At 36.3% G+C, this 15,305-nt stretch overlaps 2 protein-coding genes across 6 annotated transcripts; one reads left to right on the top strand and one right to left on the bottom strand.

Annotated features, from left to right (window-relative positions):
* The first annotated feature begins 346 nt into the window (after nucleotides 1-346).
* Nucleotides 347-9,229, top strand: LOC114727747 (uncharacterized). 5 transcript variants are annotated; one of them, XM_028914462.1, is made up of 10 exons: nucleotides 347-363; nucleotides 1,261-1,599; nucleotides 2,015-2,203; nucleotides 3,273-3,365; nucleotides 3,479-3,661; nucleotides 3,741-3,843; nucleotides 3,930-4,115; nucleotides 4,894-7,301; nucleotides 7,616-8,205; nucleotides 8,632-9,229. In XM_028914462.1, exons 2-10 carry the CDS (start codon nucleotides 1,366-1,368, stop codon nucleotides 8,633-8,635), a joined length of 3,990 nt encoding a protein of 1,329 aa, XP_028770295.1. In that variant the 5' UTR covers nucleotides 347-363; nucleotides 1,261-1,365; the 3' UTR covers nucleotides 8,636-9,229. The 5 variants fall into 5 exon arrangements, 4 of the variants coding, with proteins under 4 accessions (XP_028770295.1, XP_028770293.1, XP_028770294.1 ...); XR_003738615.1 differs by lacking the exon at nucleotides 347-363 and adding an exon at nucleotides 461-805 and having other exon boundaries at nucleotides 7,616-8,327; XM_028914460.1 differs by lacking the exon at nucleotides 347-363 and adding an exon at nucleotides 461-803.
* A 714-nt stretch (nucleotides 9,230-9,943) lies between these two features.
* LOC114727744 (probable trehalose-phosphate phosphatase 3) lies at nucleotides 9,944-14,900 on the bottom strand. Its single transcript, XM_028914459.1, has 10 exons — nucleotides 14,746-14,900; nucleotides 12,386-12,526; nucleotides 11,898-12,038; nucleotides 11,613-11,684; nucleotides 11,370-11,495; nucleotides 11,221-11,277; nucleotides 11,021-11,125; nucleotides 10,871-10,948; nucleotides 10,601-10,741; nucleotides 9,944-10,434 (listed from the first exon to the last, which is right to left on the bottom strand). Exons 2-10 carry the CDS (start codon nucleotides 12,491-12,493, stop codon nucleotides 10,291-10,293), a joined length of 972 nt encoding a protein of 323 aa, XP_028770292.1. The 5' UTR covers nucleotides 12,494-12,526; nucleotides 14,746-14,900; the 3' UTR covers nucleotides 9,944-10,290.
* Between the last annotated feature and the right edge of the window lie 405 nt (nucleotides 14,901-15,305).

The following is a 15,305-nucleotide window of genomic DNA, read 5'->3' as shown; positions in this document are numbered from 1 at the left end:
ATTCATATATAAAGTCACTAAACATAATCAAATTTAAAAATTCAGCATGAGTTTAAGAATAAGTTGACACGATTTTGTAAGCTAAAAACGTAACAACGATAAACTCGATAAATAAATTGGTAAGTTTAACTAAACTTACAATTATCATGAGTTTAAGAATGAATTAACACGATTTTATTAGTTGAACACATAAAAACTTTGAGAGCGTCGCGAGTTTGACAATATTGTCACTGTTTTTTTTGGGTCAGCTTGAATTCACCTGCCTCGGTTTGATAAGCAACCACCTTGGGACGCTGGGTGCTGTGATGGGCCTCCCTGAACCACGAAATTTCCTCAAGTGACATAGGCCAGTAAGGAAAGAAGGTAAAAGCGTTTTAAAAGAAGTTAATTAAATGGCATTTTATTTTAATTTCTGTTGTTTGTACTTGGGATTGGAATTTCATTTTAATGTTAATAATTGTTCATGATTTTAATTTTAATTTCTTTCCTTCTCCTGCGCTCTCTCCCCAGATTCTATCATCCTGAGCTTGCCAATAAAATTTCCATTCCATAAACCCCTTGGGAATGTGCATAGCTATATGCAAAAGCCTTCTCAACGTGAAACCCGTTCTCTTTGCTCAATTTGCTTTAATCCCAATTTCCTTACCCCCTTTTTCCTCTTTGCCAAGCCTCGTTTTTGATCGATGTATAATTTGTATTAGCCACTTGATTTGATGCTCAAGTATCTGTTCCCGCATTCGCATATTGTTTATCTGTGCCCACCACGCTTCCGCTATCGTTGCTGATTCGCCAACACTTCAACTGTGTAGGGATTGAGCCGTTTCCCTCTAGGGTTTTATTGTGATCATCCAAGCTATCCTGTATTCTTTTTATTGCAGTATTTTTTCCCGTATTAGTTTTCAGGCTTTCCGTTTTTGGATTTCATTAAGTTGTTCTCGCCTGAGTTTGTTGGTAGTTTTCAAACGTTGCTATTACTGTTTATATTGGTTTTTATACGTATTTATTTATTTTTTAAACTCTAATTCATTAGTTAGTAGGTGGGCACTCTGATATTGAGTGGGGGATTCTATCTGTTGTGCCTTTTTATCGGGAAAATACCTAGAATTGGTTATATGGGAATTTGCAGTGCTTATCATAACTTTTAAAACTCGAAGGACATTCAATCCTCTCTTTGTTTTCTTGTTTTAGTGCTGGAGAGTTTGTGGGATAGTCTACTCTGATCTTTTCATGTTTTCACTTTTATTGGTTTCATTGGTGCAGTTATCAGCAAGAGTCTGTTGTTGCGGTGTCTTGTTCGGGGGTGCGAGGTTTACTAGGGAGTTTGAAAGTTAAAAGATTGAAAGCAAAGGGAAACCTTAGGCTTGCATGGGCGAACATGAGGGGTGGGCGCAGCCCTCTGGTGGTCTATTGCCAAATGGTCTGTTGCCTGATGAAGCTGCCTCGGTAATTCGAGTGCTTGACTCAGAGAGATGGTCGAAGGCTGAAGAGAGGACTGCAGAGCTAATTACCTGCATTCAGCCTAATCCACCCTCTGAAGAGCGTAGAAATGCTGTTGCTGACTATGTGCAGCGGCTTATCACGAACTGCTTCCCCTGCCAGGTGGGTCTTAGGTGCACAAGCAGACATATTCTGTATCTATTCCTTTTTTTTTTTTTTTAAATTGCTCACTTAAGAGCTATTGTTTTGTAAATTATGCATATTATAACTGCTGTCAAATTGACATCTTTGCAGCATTAAAGAATTTTTTGATAGTAATCAAGGTTTCAATTTTGAATAATGTCGTCTTATGCCAACAGTATTAACCATTGTCTAGCCTCTAAATTAGAACCCTAAGCCTGAAATGCCATTGTGGTTAAAAGTTGCATATATGACAAATTTGTAGTATGGCTTGGCTCTGAGTTCTGGTAATGTGCGTTATCAATTATGAAGTTCCTTTGGTTCTCTTGCTCCATTATTGTAAAACATCAAGACTTATTTGCATAAATCATTGATTGGTTAAGTGTTATTGTTATAGGTGTTTACCTTTGGGTCTGTGCCCCTCAAGACTTATTTACCTGATGGAGATATTGACTTAACGGCTTTCAGTAAAAATCAAAATTTGAAGGATACATGGGCACATCAGGTTCGTGACATGCTGGAGAGCGCGGAGAAGAATGAGCATGCAGAGTTCCATGTGAAAGAGGTTCAGTACATCCAGGCTGAAGTAGGTTCCATTATAACACAATATTTTATCTACTGTTGATTTCTGTGTTTAATCTGCTTTAAATCTTAAATTACCTAATTCGGTGATGGTGCTTGCTTTCTGAATGTGGTTTAGCATCAAGTTGCATGCTTAGCTTTAGAATCTTCTTACTCCAAGTGAAATTTTGAGGTCTTGTGCTCTTCTACATTAGTATATTAAAGATTCTAGAAGATGAGAGTATGCAATGTGCGAATGTGATTTTACTTATTCAAGAATAAAAAATATTGGGTGAAATGATTTATTATAAGTCATGTACCAGGGTCCAGCTCATACTTGTGCATGTGTACCACCAAGATAATAACTTGGAACTAGTCAGTCTGTCATGATAAAGCTGTGCTTGTGGATACGGTTCTTTCAAATAATTTGGGATTGGAATGGTCCATCATTCTTTATTTTGTACTCAGAAGTTGCACAATGACAAATCATACCTTCCTATATAATATCTGGGGCTCATCTTCCCACATGATAAATGTACACATGTCCTTGCGTGTTTTTGATACATATTGAAAGAATCAACGGAACACCAATTCTTGGAAGTTGTATGAATGATCTTTTAAGCACACGTCTGATATCATGTTGGATTTTACTATTGATTTATTGTTTCCAGTCTTCTAGAGTTGTAAGCATGTTGGATTTTGGGTATGTTATGTATATGGAGCTTGATATGGTAGTGGCCATTCTTGATATAGTAGTAGCCATTAAATACAAGTGCTATGGATGTAAAAATATTAGGGAAGCATATGTTGGCTGGAAAAACCATTTCTCATATTAGTAGCTAGTAATTACTGAAAGTATTTTATATACTTCAAAATTGTTGGTCGGGAGATTTATTGTCATGTATTTCTTAGCACTTATATTCTAAATGTTGAAGGACAAGCTATTTGTTTCTGCACTTATCATTTTTTAGCTTCTTGCTTAAGTTAAACTTGCATATAAAGCTTGCTTCTTGTTCTTGTTCTTCTTTTTTGGTGGGGTGTGTTTCAGTAGTATTAAGGGATGAACACTTTGCTCTGATTTGGTTTATTTTCAGGTGAAGATTATAAAATGTCTTGTTGAAAATATTGTAGTTGACATATCATTTAACCAGCTTGGAGGATTGTGTACCCTTTGTTTTCTTGAGGAGGTAATTTGGTTCATCATAGAAGCTTCGCATCACATCTTTCTCTTTGAAAAAGCCACCTTGATATACTTTTTTTTTTTTTTAGTCTTACAAAAATCTGATTTTTGCTATTGTAGGTTGATAATCTGATTAACCAAAATCATTTATTCAAGCGTAGTATCATACTGATAAAAGCATGGTGTTATTATGAGAGCCGTATACTTGGTGCCCACCATGGACTCATCTCAACCTATGCATTAGAAACTTTGGTTCTTTACATATTTCATGTTTTCAACAATTCTTTTGCTGGACCACTTGAGGTACCAAGAATGGCATATCTTACTTTAATTTATTGTTTTTGACAATCTTTATGACGTAGTATTGTTTTGGCTACTGCAGGTATTGTATCGTTTCCTGGAGTTTTTTAGTAAGTTTGACTGGGATAATTTCTGCGTAAGTCTATGGGGTCCAGTACCCATTAGTTCTCTCCCAGATGTTACAGGTAGTTGTAATTGGTTGAGTGCTTCTTCATGATGATGAAAGTAGTCTTGTCTTGCTTATTTGGGTCAGTTTTATTGATTGTAACAGCTGAACCTCCTCGGAAAGATGGTGGAGATTTACTGCTTAGCAAGTTATTTCTTGATGCTTGTAGCTCAGTTTATGCTGTTTTTCCCGGCGGTCAAGAAAATCAAGGGCAAACTTTTGTTTCCAAGCATTTTAATGTTATTGATCCTTTGCGTGTGAACAATAACCTTGGTCGTAGTGTTAGCAAAGGTTAGACTTTAAAATTTGGATTTAATTCATTTTTGCATTTGATTTGCTATTTATTATGTTTCCATTTGGATTGCAATGGTTTTTGTGCGGATCTGTCCAGATTGCTAGTTAGTGATTTTGCATCATATTCGTTAAATAAGGAATTTCATTTGGCTGGAGTGCTGGATGAATTAAAGATACATGGGAGTTTTTCCTACTATCTCTGTTCCATGATTGCTTCTTTTCTGCTTTAAACTATTCTTTCAATCTGTTTTTCTTCCTCATTTTTCCGTGGTCTAAAATTTTATAAAATAACATATAAAAAAAGAATTAATGATTAATTATTCTCATAAATGGCTTTTTGTGCATGTTGGTCTTTACATCAGTCTCAAGAAGGTTAATGAGGGATTTTCGTGTTAAGTGGATATATGGGACTGTAGACATTTTATGGAATGTTGCTGGATATGTTGATGGTGATAAGAAATTTTGGCACATGTACTTGAAGTTTAAATAAAATGAACTTTGAATATGTTCACCTAATCAGAGTAAAATATAAAAACTGTGCTCCCCCCCCCCGGGGGCAGGGGGGACTACTTGGTATTATGTGGATGGAACCAATCTCGTCGAGTATTAGTATCAGTGGTTTATTTGTGCTTAGGTTTTTTCCTGAGCAATTATTACTCCATCCTACTATGATTGTGATCTTTAATATTGTGCTTCGGTTTTTCTTGAGCAATTACTACTCTATCCTACTATGATTGTGGCCTTTAATATTGCGTTAATGTTACATATATCCCAGGCAATTTCTACAGGATACGTAGTGCTTTTGCATTTGGGGCTAAAAAGCTAGCTAGGCTGCTTGATTGCCCAAAGGAGGACTTATATTCTGAAGTCAATCAGTTCTTTATGAACACTTGGGACAGACATGGAAATGGCCAGCGGCCTGATGCTCCAAGCAATGACTTGTGGCGTTTGAGATTATCTAATCATGATCAGTTACAAGGGTCTGATAACCTCAGGAAAAACAGCCAAAAAATTGATAATATCACTGATCATGAATACCAAGATGAAGGGACACGCAGTTCACGAAGTGGCTCATCTCATCATGGAAGCTCATTTAAGAGTAGTGATACTTCTACTGTATCACATGCACAAACTCTAAAGGCCCATAGCAACCAAAACAATTTAAGGACCTCTGACCAGGTCAGAAGGGAGATCAGTTCTAACCAGGGTACTTATGTTGATAAAGGTCAGAGAAATGTTAAACCGAGTAACCCAATGATTGATATTCAAGGAAGATTTCTATTTGCAAGAACCCGCTCCAGTCCTGAGCTGACTGATTCATATGACGAAGTTTCTTCCCAAGGAAGGTTTGCAAGAGGCCAAGAAAGTGGGAAAGGGCAGAATTCCTCTGCAATGTTGGATAATAGTCGTAGGAGGAATCTTGAATCTGACATGGCCTCAAGCCATGGTGTTAGAATTGATGATATATCTTCTACACGTGTATCACCCAGTCGTGTTCTTGATGATGCTACTAATTCAAACAATGGGTCAAGTAGTTACCAGGTTGATTCAGGTTCTGGCGTAATGGGCGGAGAATTTGTGTCTGTGGGTGGAACAGGAGCATCTCAGATGATGCTTCAGGAGGAGCAGGATCTTTTGAACATGATGGCATCTTCAACAGCTCATCGTTTTGGTGATCAGGTTCATGTTCCTGTGAATTTAGCTCCAGGTCATCTGCCACTTCCATTTCCACCTACAATTCTCGCATCAATGGGATATGCACAGCGAAATGTGGGTAATATTCCCTTGGTTGACGCTTCTTGGGGTACAAATATGCAGTTTCCTCAAGGTTTTATTCCTTCTTCAATGACTCCGTGTTTCCCTGGCTTAGGCTTGGCTTCAAATCCTGAAGCCACAATTGAAACTGGCAATGATAATTTTAGTGCTGTTGAAATGAATCCAGCAGACGCCGATACTGATTTCTGGCATGAGCAAGAAAGGGGTTCCGCTACTGAGGTTGAAGTTGATAATGAGATTCTGGATGATAAACAACAGTCAACTTCTGGTAGTTATACCTTTGTTTCATCATCGCGCGTAAGTGGCTCGGGTAGTTCTGGTAGAAATCAACAGAAGCACACTAAAGAAAACAGAGGATTTTCAAGAGAAGAAAACATTGATACTTTTCAATATCAAGATAGCAGAGGGAATGAGGTTTGTTTTGATGATAGGATGTCAAATTTGAGGGTAACCAGTGCTCCTTTAAGCTCCAAGAGTAAAACTTCCTCTGAAAGCTCTTGGGAAGGATCACCCACAAAGTTCTCAAAATCAACAAAGGATAAAAGAGGTAGGAAGAATATACCCACAGTGGTACCAGCTGGTTATGGAAAGGGTAAGGATGTATCAGAAATGTCGTCTAATTTGGCAGATGATGAAAACGGAGAAAGGACTTCTATTTCAACAACTAACATGGCAGATAGAAGTACTGGTGGCCCAGCTGTTACCTCTGCGCATGTTCCAAGGCATCAAGTACCTGGCTTTGAACCAGTTCAGACAAGTGGATCAGATTCACCGATACCTATAAATCCAGTTCTTTTAGGAGCAGGTTCTCGCCAAAGGGCAGTTGATAATTCTGGGGTTGTTCCATTTGCATTTTATCCTACAGGGCCACCTGTACCCTTTTTTACTATGCTTCCAGTATATAATTTTCGGACTGAGTCAGGAACTTCTGACACATCAACAAGCAATAATGGGGAAGAATTGATGGATAACAGTGATTCTGGTCAGAATTTTGATTCATCTGAGGGGTATGAGCAGCCTGAGGTGTCAAGTCCTCCTAATTCTACTAGAAGGGCTGTTTTTGAGTCATCAGAGCACAAGTCTGACATTCTTAACAGTGACTTTGCGAGCCATTGGCAAAATTTGCAATATGGGCGATTTTGTCAAAACTCACGCCATCCATCTTCAATGATCCATCCTTCACCTGTGCCTCCTGTTTATTTGCAGGGTCGTTTTCCTTGGGATGGTCCTGGAAGACCTCTTTCAACTAACATGAATCTTTTTGCTCAGTTTATGAACTATGGGCCACAACTAGTTCCTGTTGCCCCTCTTCAGTCGGTTTTGAACAGACCTGCCAATATTTACCAACGTTTTGCGGATGAGATGCCACGATATCGAAGTGGCACTGGAACATACCTGCCAAATCCTGTAAGATACGTCTCCAAGAACTTTAATAAGTTGTTCTGTGCATTTCTTATACAAACACACGTCTAAAATATAATTGAAGAAGCCCAAGAACACTTACAACTCCAATAATATCCGTTCAGGAAAATAGAAGCTATTATTTTATATAAATATTAAGGTAGTGAAAATTTTTAATTCTTTTATTAATCAGCCAAGCATACAGGCAATCCTATGCATTTAGTTTTTGGACAAATTGCATATTAGATATGTTACCGCCTACTTATGGTCCTTCTATTTTGACATTCTATATTATTATGCCTTCTGTTCATTTACTTCAGAAAGTCTCTGCTCGAGACCGACAATCTGCAAACCGAAGGGGAAATTACAACTATGAGAGAGGTGAACACCATGGTGACAGGGAAGGAAACTGGAACATGAGTTCAAAGATGCGAGCAACTGGACGTGGTCATAATCGCTTCCAAACTGAGAGGCCAAACTCAAAGCCAGAGAGGTTGGCAACAAGTGAGAGCCGAGCTGAAAGGCCATGGCGGTCGCATAGACATGACTCCTCTATGTCTTACCACACTCAGAATGGTCCCGTACGCTCAAATTCCTCACAGAACACTTCTTCCAATGTGGCATATGGGATGTATTCTCTGCCTGGCATGAACCCCAGTGGGGTCTCATCAAATGGACCGGCAATGCCATCAGTTGTGATGCTGTACCCTTACCAGCATAATGCTGGCTACAGTTCACCAGCAGAACACCTGGAGTTTGGATCTTTTGGATCTATGGGTTTCTCAGGTGTTCATGAAGTATCACTAAATGAGGGAAGCGGATCTGGTGGAGCGTTTGAGGAGCAAAGGTTTCATGGAGGTTCTGCTCATCGATCCTCACCAGATCAACCCTCTTCACCCCACCTCTCAAGGTAGCTTACCCCATCTGCTCATGCCTTTTACTGGATAGGACCAAAGAGAATAGTCAAAGAAGTCTAAGACCATGCAATAATGAAATGGTCGCATGACCGCAAAACTCGTGTCCAGTTTTTAGGTGAGTTTTTTTTTTGAATGAATTTTTGACAATGGAACTGGCAGCCAATGGTAAGGTTCTTAATTGGAAAAATGGTACACATGGAATGTTTTATCAAAAAACCCAATGGCAAACACCTATATATCTGACAGCTCTGAAAATTAGCTGGATCCACGTAATTTTTGTGAATTCTTACTCTACTTGTAGATGTGTTACTTATGAATTTACCTGGTGATGATACATATTGGTTATGTTAAAGCTTATATTTTTAATCATAGTTTTCACGTCAGTGATATTTATTTATGTCTTAACCTCTTCGTTCCAGGTGAACTTGATTATTTTGCCAGATCAGCGGCCAAGGAGCAATTCGAGGTTGAAAGAGGAGGATGGTATTCTGCCTCCTTATTAGGACCTGGGAGACAAGTTGAGTGGGGAAAACTACAATGAGAAAACTACCCTCAATGAGGCATCATTCGTGTTCTCATCCCACAGTTGAGTGGGAAGATTTATTTGTTCGAATCATAGTCGATCTTTCATGTGAAAGTTGCCTCTCTTGTGGCTCAGATGTTGCATCATGTACACTTACCAAGCTATTAACCACCTTCGTTTATATTTGTGCCTAACACCTTGTTCAAAGGATGAAGCCACGGTGACAAAAGAGGGATGCCTAACTTGGTGATTAGTTTGCCATTGAAGGTTGATACAGTTGTAACAGTATCAGAGTAGAAAAGTGGCCTTTAGGTTCAGAATTTAGATATCTCTTCTTACCTAGTTACAGGTTTTTTCCCAGCCACACTCCATGACAGTGGAGTAGGATATTGTTTTAGAGGATGCATTAGATCTTCGTCGAATCCTCATAGCGCCTTTTACACTGTAGCAGTAACAATATCAGAAGTTAATAATACGTCATTTAAACCCACGTTTCTCCAGTCCCAACTTCTTTTCAGTTTTCTTTTGCTTTGCCAGGTTTGTCATATTCTTTTCATGCCTGTTCTGTTCATTTACGATATCATTCCTAGGCTGCTCCTCTCAAGTGTAGTTATGAGTTGAATAGATATTGTTTTTTCGTCTCAAGTCTAGTTATTTAAACACCATTTCCTCTTTTTTGTGTGAGAAGTATGGAGGCTTTTTCTTTTTTGTTTTTTTGGACGCTGCTTCTTTTCTATTTCTTGTATTTCCTCTTGTCTTAAATCTAAGAACTAATTGGGTTAATTTTGGTTTTAAATATGAGATGTTAGTTTGCTGTGTCTTTCATATTTTGTCATTTTTTTCAAATTATTTTTATTAATACTCCATCAACAATAATTCAAATACACCCATGTATTTTATAAGGTGTATTTTATAGGGATCAAGTCACATTCATTATAATTAATTAGTTTGTCTAACTTCATTGATAATTTACATTAATTAAGTAGTTGTTACATTAAGAATAGGAGGAAAGAGTAGATATGATTTGTAGAAGGAGTTGATTTCTTTTTTCTCTTTTGTTGGTTGCAAAATGTTTTCTTGAATACATATGCTAAATGGAATTTCTGGTACTGTTTTAGATATTTCGTTTTTGGTACGGAAGATTGTCAAATGAGACTTGAACTGCAATTCTGTCAATTGGTGAAAGACATCAGTAAAAATAAAATATGAAAACGGATGAACAAGAATTCCCTTGCAACGGTATTACGTAGTCCATTAGTGTATTGGAGCAAAGCATCCAAGTATCCGACCTCTTAAGCTCTCAATGGTTTTATATATGCCTACGACAACTTCTTAGTTGTTACCCTCTTTACACAAATAGAAACAAAATCTTAAAACTTTTCCTAAAACCTAGCAATCTTTCATGTTCGTTTCTTCTTTATATAGCATGCCTCCCAGTTAGTGTCAAACCCCTATGGCTGCCGTTCTCTCAGTATGCAGAAAGCACAAGCAATTTAGCCTAGTTTTACTTTTATCTGCATAACTTCTTCTGAAGCTTGTCAATTTGCTTTAGCTCTTATAACAAGCTTTTCCTCCACTTAGCAAGACGCATTAGGAAAGATAAAACATCATCAGGATCGCGCAGAGAATAAGAAGCTTTGGTCTCCTTAGCTTTTGAAGAAACAATGATCGGAAAACCTTGTCCAATGCGTCTTATAACCTGCAGTCATCCACATGTTAAATTCCCTTATCTCAAGCTTACGACTTAAGATTTACTTGCTCCATATTTCTTTAGGGTATTCTAGAGGATACAAAGATATTTTCAACTAGAGATTGTAACAAGTTTAAAACACCCCTATAAAATTAAAAAGATAATAAAAGCATACCTTAAAAGCGTCTTCGTCAGTTGTATCATCCCCTATGTACAGTGGTATGATCTTGTCAAAGCTATCAAAGCCAAGAGTGCCAAGCAAATACTGCACGGCACAACCTTTATCCCAACTTATATTTGGGCGTATCTCTATGACCTGAGCAAGAGTTGGGAAAACCATAGAATGCTTTATTATTTATGAATGATTAATCCAATAATTTTTATCTGTATGTTCTTAAAAATAGTTTTCAAAGCATAGAATGACTGCTTGAAGAGTTGAATATACCTTTCTTCCTCCTGATATGTGAAAATTGGGGTAAGCTTCCATAATAGACTCCACCATCTTTCTGAGAATACCAACTTCCTATCATTTGAAAGCAACAATATTAGCATCTGAACTAGTATTAAGATCTGGTAGTCTGAATAGTGTTGTCACCATTTCATTTTTCACAAGCCTGTAGTGTACAGTGATGCAGAACATATTGTCCTCTATCTTGGACCCCTTTACTCTTGGAACATTTTCTTTCAGAACCTGAATTATCTGTTTCAGATCGTACATTGCGGTAAGGTAGGTTAAACTTCAAAAGATGAACGCAATCTGTTCTTGTTATTTTAAAACCGGAAAAGGGAAATTACCTCTTTGATAGTTGGCAGGAATTCTTCTGCAGGATGAAAATGAACTACTTGGTTACCCTAGAAAGGGAAAATCTTATTAAAAAAACGCATAGAACAAAACAAGTATCCTTTGAAGAGCCTAGTAGGTAAAAAGGTAAACTTTAAGGAACCTTTTCATCAACAGCCTTGGTCTCATGTTTCTGATCTTCAGATTTCGAAGAGCCTTTTGGGGTTGAGATATCCATCCCGTGGCTTCCAGCATAATAGACATTTCTCAACCTCACAAATTCACGTACCTATACGTGTCAAAGTTAATATTTTGAATTGTAAATAAGAGCTAGAAAACTGGAAGAAAATCTTGCAGGCTTCAAAATAAGATGTCTGAGTACTGTATGAACAATTTTTAACCACACCTTTTGTCTACTCCTTCCACTGACAATTGCAGTAGGAAAACAGCAAGCGACTTCATTTACTGCTGTGCGCATCTGCAAAATCATTTATGTTTGTAAAATGTAAAGTGAGGAGGAAATCGAAGCAACAGAAATAGTCTAAAATGTAAATTAATATTAATCGCTTCAACTTTTAAAAGCATTAACTCTAAACGAAGACTTGTATATTCTCAGTTTCTTTGAAAACTTGTAACTGTCAAAAATGGCACTGATGATATGGTGTTGCTTGCTGACATGGAAAGCACTTACAGCATCAGTCATATCAGCGCGATCGGGGTCATCAACAATGGGAGAGAGAGTTCCATCATAGTCCAAAAACACAACAATCTCTTTTTCTTTAGCAATGCTCATCATTTCCTCAAACTTGTCCAATGCAAAGGGATGCTTTTCCTGGTAGCCCCACAGCATAGGATTACTTCACACGCAAGTAACTCAGAAAAACCATAGAGAGAGGCTAATACTCGGCAATTTTAGCCATGAGCAAACACAAGGGTATTTAAATTCAAATACATTGATATTACGGCCGCAAATAAAAATAATACTTAATATGACCCGAGCTTATATTCTGAACTAATTATACCATCAAATCCATATGCATATCATGTAAAGAAATTCCTTTAAAGAGAAAACCATGAACAGAAAGAATACTGAAGAGAAATAAGAGATAGATTTTTTCTTATTAAATGAGAATTCTGAGATGGATGATTGATTGGGTGAGAGCAAGTTTAGGAGCTTACTAGCCATGAAGTGTAGGAACACAAAATTGCTTCTTCATTGTCTTGCAGCTCAGATACTAGGATTGAGTCGAGGTTCGAGTATGCTGATGACTGAGGTTCGAATCCCATCGCAGCTTTCAGAATAGAATCTTGCAGAGAGACCTGTATGTAATTCAGTCTTAGCTTTTCAAATCCAAACAATCTCTCCGCAATATTAGATCCCATTTTTATTCAGAAACACAAGTCATACAGATCGTAGTTTATTTTTATTCTTCCACATTTATTATTATTGTTTGATTTTCATACATTTATCTGTTAGGATTATTCTCCTATCAACATCAAAAGAGTAATTTACCTTCGCATTGTTTGATTATGAGAAATTCTTCTTATGATGACCAGCCAAGGGCAGTTACTTAAATTAAGATTGTATCTCGCGATTATTGATTCTTCCAATTGTCCAATTCTCTCTTCTCAATAATTTTTTTTCTCAAAACTAATCATTAATCATAAAACATAAAACTTATATTAAGTGGTATTATCCACAAAACTCATTCTTTAGACTCTTTATAATTTAGGGGAACCCCAACAAAGCTTACGTCTTAATCTAAAATTTTGATCTTTTTTGGATAATTTTTAAAATCAACAATCATATATAGACACAAATTAAAATTTTTTTAAAAAAATTTGGCGAGAACAACGTTGAAGATATTTTAATAATAACTTGTTTGACTATACATAAATATAAAACAAGAAAAAGAAAAGGAAAGAAAAGTAGCATACATAGAACAAAGCAAACTACTAAGAAATATATAAAAGAAGCAGGCAAAATATAAAATGGAGGCCCCAGAGAGTGGTGGTTGATACATAAAAGTTGTGAAAGAGACATTATTATGTAGACAGGGACTATGAATTCCACTAAAGAGGAATTAAAATAAAAGCTTATTATGATCTTTCTCTATTGAAAGATCAGTTACCTTGAAAGTATTCCCTATTATATATATTATCTTTTGTGACAAAAAAGATTTTGCGATCTTTAGGGCACATATATTCTTGTTTGCTGTTACCGCAGCATGTATAAATATATTGATCGCCGCCCACCAAAGCAAAGAAAAAATACACAGAGATATATATATATATATATATATATTCATTTCTCTTGTGTGCGTTTTGAAACTGTAATATATATATATATATATAGAGAGAGAGAGAGAGAGGAACCAATTTGTGTTTATATAAATTATTAAACCCATTCCTTTCAATTAAAATAAGCCGGAAAAGGCATGAAATTCGAGGTATTAGCAAACCATTCCTTTCAATTGTGAGTCCTTTATCTGCCAAAATTTGCGCCGTAATTAACCGATATAACGACATTTAAAGTTTTCTAAATTTTAGACGTACAAAAAATGCGTATATGAATATCTGAAGTGCATGTTACATTTTAGAAAGTTAAGTGCATAAATATCAATCATTGATAAAGAAATGTGTTATTCAACGTTTTAATAATTGGGAAACACAAGATCTATATAACCAATAAGATTCTACATATAAATATGTCTCTAAGATAACAATGTCGAAATAATATATATGTACACCGAACATATACATACATATATATATAGACAACTCATTTATATTTATAAAGAGTTGAAATAGATGATAAATAAATATTAATGAGATAACACCAAACATTTTTTATATAAATCATCAACATCTATATAATTTATAACAAGCTGCATTATTCATTTATAAGCCATATATAAACAATACAACTTATTATTTTTTAGGCTTCGATCCTGCATGCTTATGTTCTATCCGGACAAAAAGCTCTAAAAAAAAGCACAAAAGCTGAAGAAAGAAATAAATCAGCATATTATGATGAGAACATACCCAACCAACACTATTTCCCAATTGTGTTATGAGATATATTTGCGCCTAATTGCGATCAAAACCACGCCAAGATATCTGTGAGGAAAATGAAGAACTTGACTGGATAAAAAGAAAAGGAGGCAAAGAAATTAAAAGAATCGCCGGAAAATTAAACAATGGAAGAAGGAAAAGAAATCTTGCAGAGACCATGTTGATTTCATCAGGTTTGGGATATGAAGCACACGAATAACCTATGAAGCTTTTGTGTAAAACTGAACTCAAAAACTAAGAGAAAACAGCAAAACACATAAACCAAAGACATGGAGCAAGCAATATAGCAGAAAGAAGGACAGAGAAGAGAAACAGATAGTTAATATTAAACCTTTTATGTGTAATACTGATAACTAGCTAGCACTGGTATTTTCATGGCTATAAGAAATAAGAGGAATTGATGAAAACGAGGACGAAGTATGATAGAAAAAAGATGAAGGAATTGAGTAGAGAAGGAGACTTACAATGGGAATCCAGTTAAGTGTGTATCAGAGACAGTCGTAGTGACTGAACAACACAAACTCAAAACTTAAGTGAGTTTGAGCTATGGCGCCAACACACAGGCTTTAAAACAGGCAGACTCAGAAGAAGAAGAAAAAGAAGAACAAGACACATCGATGGAAAAAGACAAGAGAAAATATCGGGCCATAGACACATGCATATGATATAGATATATATAGAGAGAGAGAGACACACACACACAACATACAAATACACATATATGTGGCAATCTGTCATTTGTTGTCTGTATTCAGCGGTGGAACTTTTTTTTTTTTGGTTATTTCTTTTCAGTTTTGTTTTCATTGGCTTTTATATTTTTTATTATTTATAGTTGACACAGCTTCTAGATCGAGGTCCCTCAAACTTCATTAAAGTTTCGATTTAATTTGGTCCATTTAGTTTCAAAGGAAGCATTCAGTTTTTCCTCTTTTGGTTTTTCCATATTCTGATTAAAGTTAACACCCCAACTTTATCAATCTAAGCTCGCTGACTTTGAATTCAGTAATGAATAATTTGTCGAATA

This window comes from Neltuma alba, unplaced genomic scaffold (genome assembly GCF_004799145.2).
Source record: "Neltuma alba isolate B1F8T4 unplaced genomic scaffold, ASM479914v2 tig00012507_pilon, whole genome shotgun sequence".
NCBI lineage: Eukaryota > Viridiplantae > Streptophyta > Magnoliopsida > Fabales > Fabaceae > Neltuma > Neltuma alba.
The sequence above is the reverse complement of the archived record's forward strand: the minus strand, read 5'-3'. Positions and strand labels throughout refer to the sequence as shown.

Excerpts from the sequence above, each read along its gene's own strand:
- LOC114727747 (XM_028914462.1), top strand. The coding sequence starts at position 1,366 with ATGGGCGAACATGAGGGGTGGGCGCAGCCCTCTGGTGGTCTATTGCCA. Across the intron at positions 3,366-3,478 it reads CCCTTTGTTTTCTTGAGGAG|GTTGATAATCTGATTAACCA; the intron begins GTAATTTGGTTC and ends TTGCTATTGTAG. Across the intron at positions 3,662-3,740 it reads CTTTTGCTGGACCACTTGAG|GTATTGTATCGTTTCCTGGA; the intron begins GTACCAAGAATG and ends TGGCTACTGCAG.
- LOC114727744 (XM_028914459.1), bottom strand. The coding sequence starts at position 12,493 with ATGGGATTCGAACCTCAGTCATCAGCATACTCGAACCTCGACTCAATC. Across the intron at positions 10,742-10,870 it reads ACATATCAGGAGGAAGAAAG|GTCATAGAGATACGCCCAAA; the intron begins GTATATTCAACT and ends ACTCTTGCTCAG. Across the intron at positions 10,435-10,600 it reads CTGACGAAGACGCTTTTAAG|GTTATAAGACGCATTGGACA; the intron begins GTATGCTTTTAT and ends GGATGACTGCAG.